General features: G+C 44.2%; 1 protein-coding gene across 1 annotated transcript in view; it reads right to left on the reverse strand.

Annotated features, from left to right (window-relative positions):
- LOC107299689 (parathyroid hormone-related protein) overlaps positions 1-964 on the reverse strand; it is a gene marked incomplete at its 5' end in the record, with an annotated part of 6,261 nt that extends 5,297 nt beyond the window's left edge. The window contains one exon of the mRNA XM_015829036.1: positions 560-964. Coding sequence (XP_015684522.1) covers positions 560-964 — 405 coding nt within the window. The remainder of the gene's footprint in view (positions 1-559) is intronic.
- Between the last annotated feature and the right edge of the window lie 913 nt (positions 965-1,877).

Raw genomic sequence — 1,877 nt, forward strand, 5'->3', positions numbered from 1 at the left:
CTCTCTCTCTCTCTCTCTCTCTCTCTCTCTCTCTCTCTCTCTCTCTCTCTCTCTCTCTCTCTCTCTCTCTCTCTCTTTCTCTTTCTCTTTCCCTCTCTCTCTCAATTTTATTTAAAAAATTACTTTTATTAAAAGTTTTAGATAAAGCTGCAGCTCTCAAGGTCTTATTTCCTTAAAAACTCTCTGTCCTATAGGACGGAAACCATCTCCTCTACCCTTCAAGTAATTTTTCAGAATTTTTCAGCAGCAGTAACACTGGAACGGGATCTAAGAAGTCCTTATGGCAGAGATGTCCAGCCTTGGCCACTTTAAGACTTAAGTCTTAAAGTGGCCAGGATTGGACATCCCTGCCTTATGGCTTCGGCAGACATGACACAGAAAAATTGTCTGTGTTCTTTCCTGGGATGAAAACAAACTTGGGGTCTCCACTCTTAAGGTCCCAAGAAAGCATCATCTTGGCGCAACGTGATTACAGCAGAATAGCAGCAACCTTAATTTTGGGGGGGAGCAGACACCCCTGGAAAATGGGTCCCTCTGCATGAGGCCTGAGCCTTCTTACCTTGTCTTAACAGGTGCAACACCCAAGATGTCCATTCCGCTGCCGGACCCTTTCAAGCTGAGCCAGGCTGAACGGATCCTCCTCCTCTTCTTCTCTTGCTCCTTACGTTTCCCGGGCTTCCCTTTTTTCTTCTTTCCTGGGGTCTTCAGGGGCTGCTCCTTGTACGGTTGCGTCTTGTTGGTCTCCTGGGTCAGGTTTTTGCCTTCGTCGTCCACGCCGAAGCGGAGAGGGTAGCTTTTGGCAGGGACCACCGCAGGTTTCGGGTTTGGCGATACCTCTGAGACAGCTCGGATCTCGGCCGTGTTCACCCCTTCGATTAGGTTTTGCAGGAAGTGGCGCCTTCGGATATCTTGCATCGACTTCCCCTTGTCGTGCAGCAGTTGGTATTCGGCCACTGTCCTTTTGCTGCTCAAAAACAAACACACAAACAAAAAAAGCAAACCCGTTAAAAAGCATTCATGGACACGAAATGAAGTTGTCGAGCCTGTTTGGAAGAAACAAAACAAAACACCAACGTTTTCTTTTTGTATAGCATAATCCCCGGAGCGAAAAGAGTCCAGCGTATCTGTCAAAGTTATGATTTAACAGCTAAACAGCTTATGTAATGATGTAATGTAAGGTGGATGATGCAATGATAGGAATGACTCAGCAGGGTCTGTGTCTGTATCCCTTTAAGAGCCTGAGTATAAAAGGGAAGGCTTTTTGCTGCTGTCTTTTCTCTCATCCGTTTCCTGCTGTAATTGCTGCGTGTTGGAGTTTGCTGTATTACCACGTCTATGTATTTTGTTCCTGGTGTATATTGTAGATCAGGTGTCTTCAAACTGGGCAACTTTAAGACTTATGGACTTCAACTCCCAGAATTCTGGGAGTTGAAGTCCACAAGTCTTAAAGTTGCCCAGTTTGAAGACCACCGTTGTAGAGAGGGTAATATAAACCACCATTTAATATAGACCACTGTTTACTGTATTTACTCCTGGGTTCTCTCAGTGCAATAAGACTGGGCATGCTCTGACAATATCCCACATTCTCTCTTGACTAATCAAGCCATGCAGCCCCCCCAGTTTTTGATATAAGCTGCTATTATAAACCTGAAGTGGTAATAACATTGCTTTTGTATCTGTTATTTGGACTGATTTAGCTTTCAGTATATGTCCAACTCTCAGTGACTTTTGAGAGGATTTCATTCTATCCTTGATATGTTTCACTAAAGTAATATTAGTCTATAGTAGCCTCAAATCTGAAGAGGTTTGCTGTCCTTCAACATGTCCAAGATATTAGGTCATGTGATCCCCTTCTGACAAGCAAAGACAATGGGGAA

This window comes from Protobothrops mucrosquamatus, unplaced genomic scaffold (assembly GCF_001527695.2).
Source record: "Protobothrops mucrosquamatus isolate PMUCROS unplaced genomic scaffold, P.Mucros_1.0 scaffold5291, whole genome shotgun sequence".
Taxonomy (NCBI): domain Eukaryota; kingdom Metazoa; phylum Chordata; class Lepidosauria; order Squamata; family Viperidae; genus Protobothrops; species Protobothrops mucrosquamatus.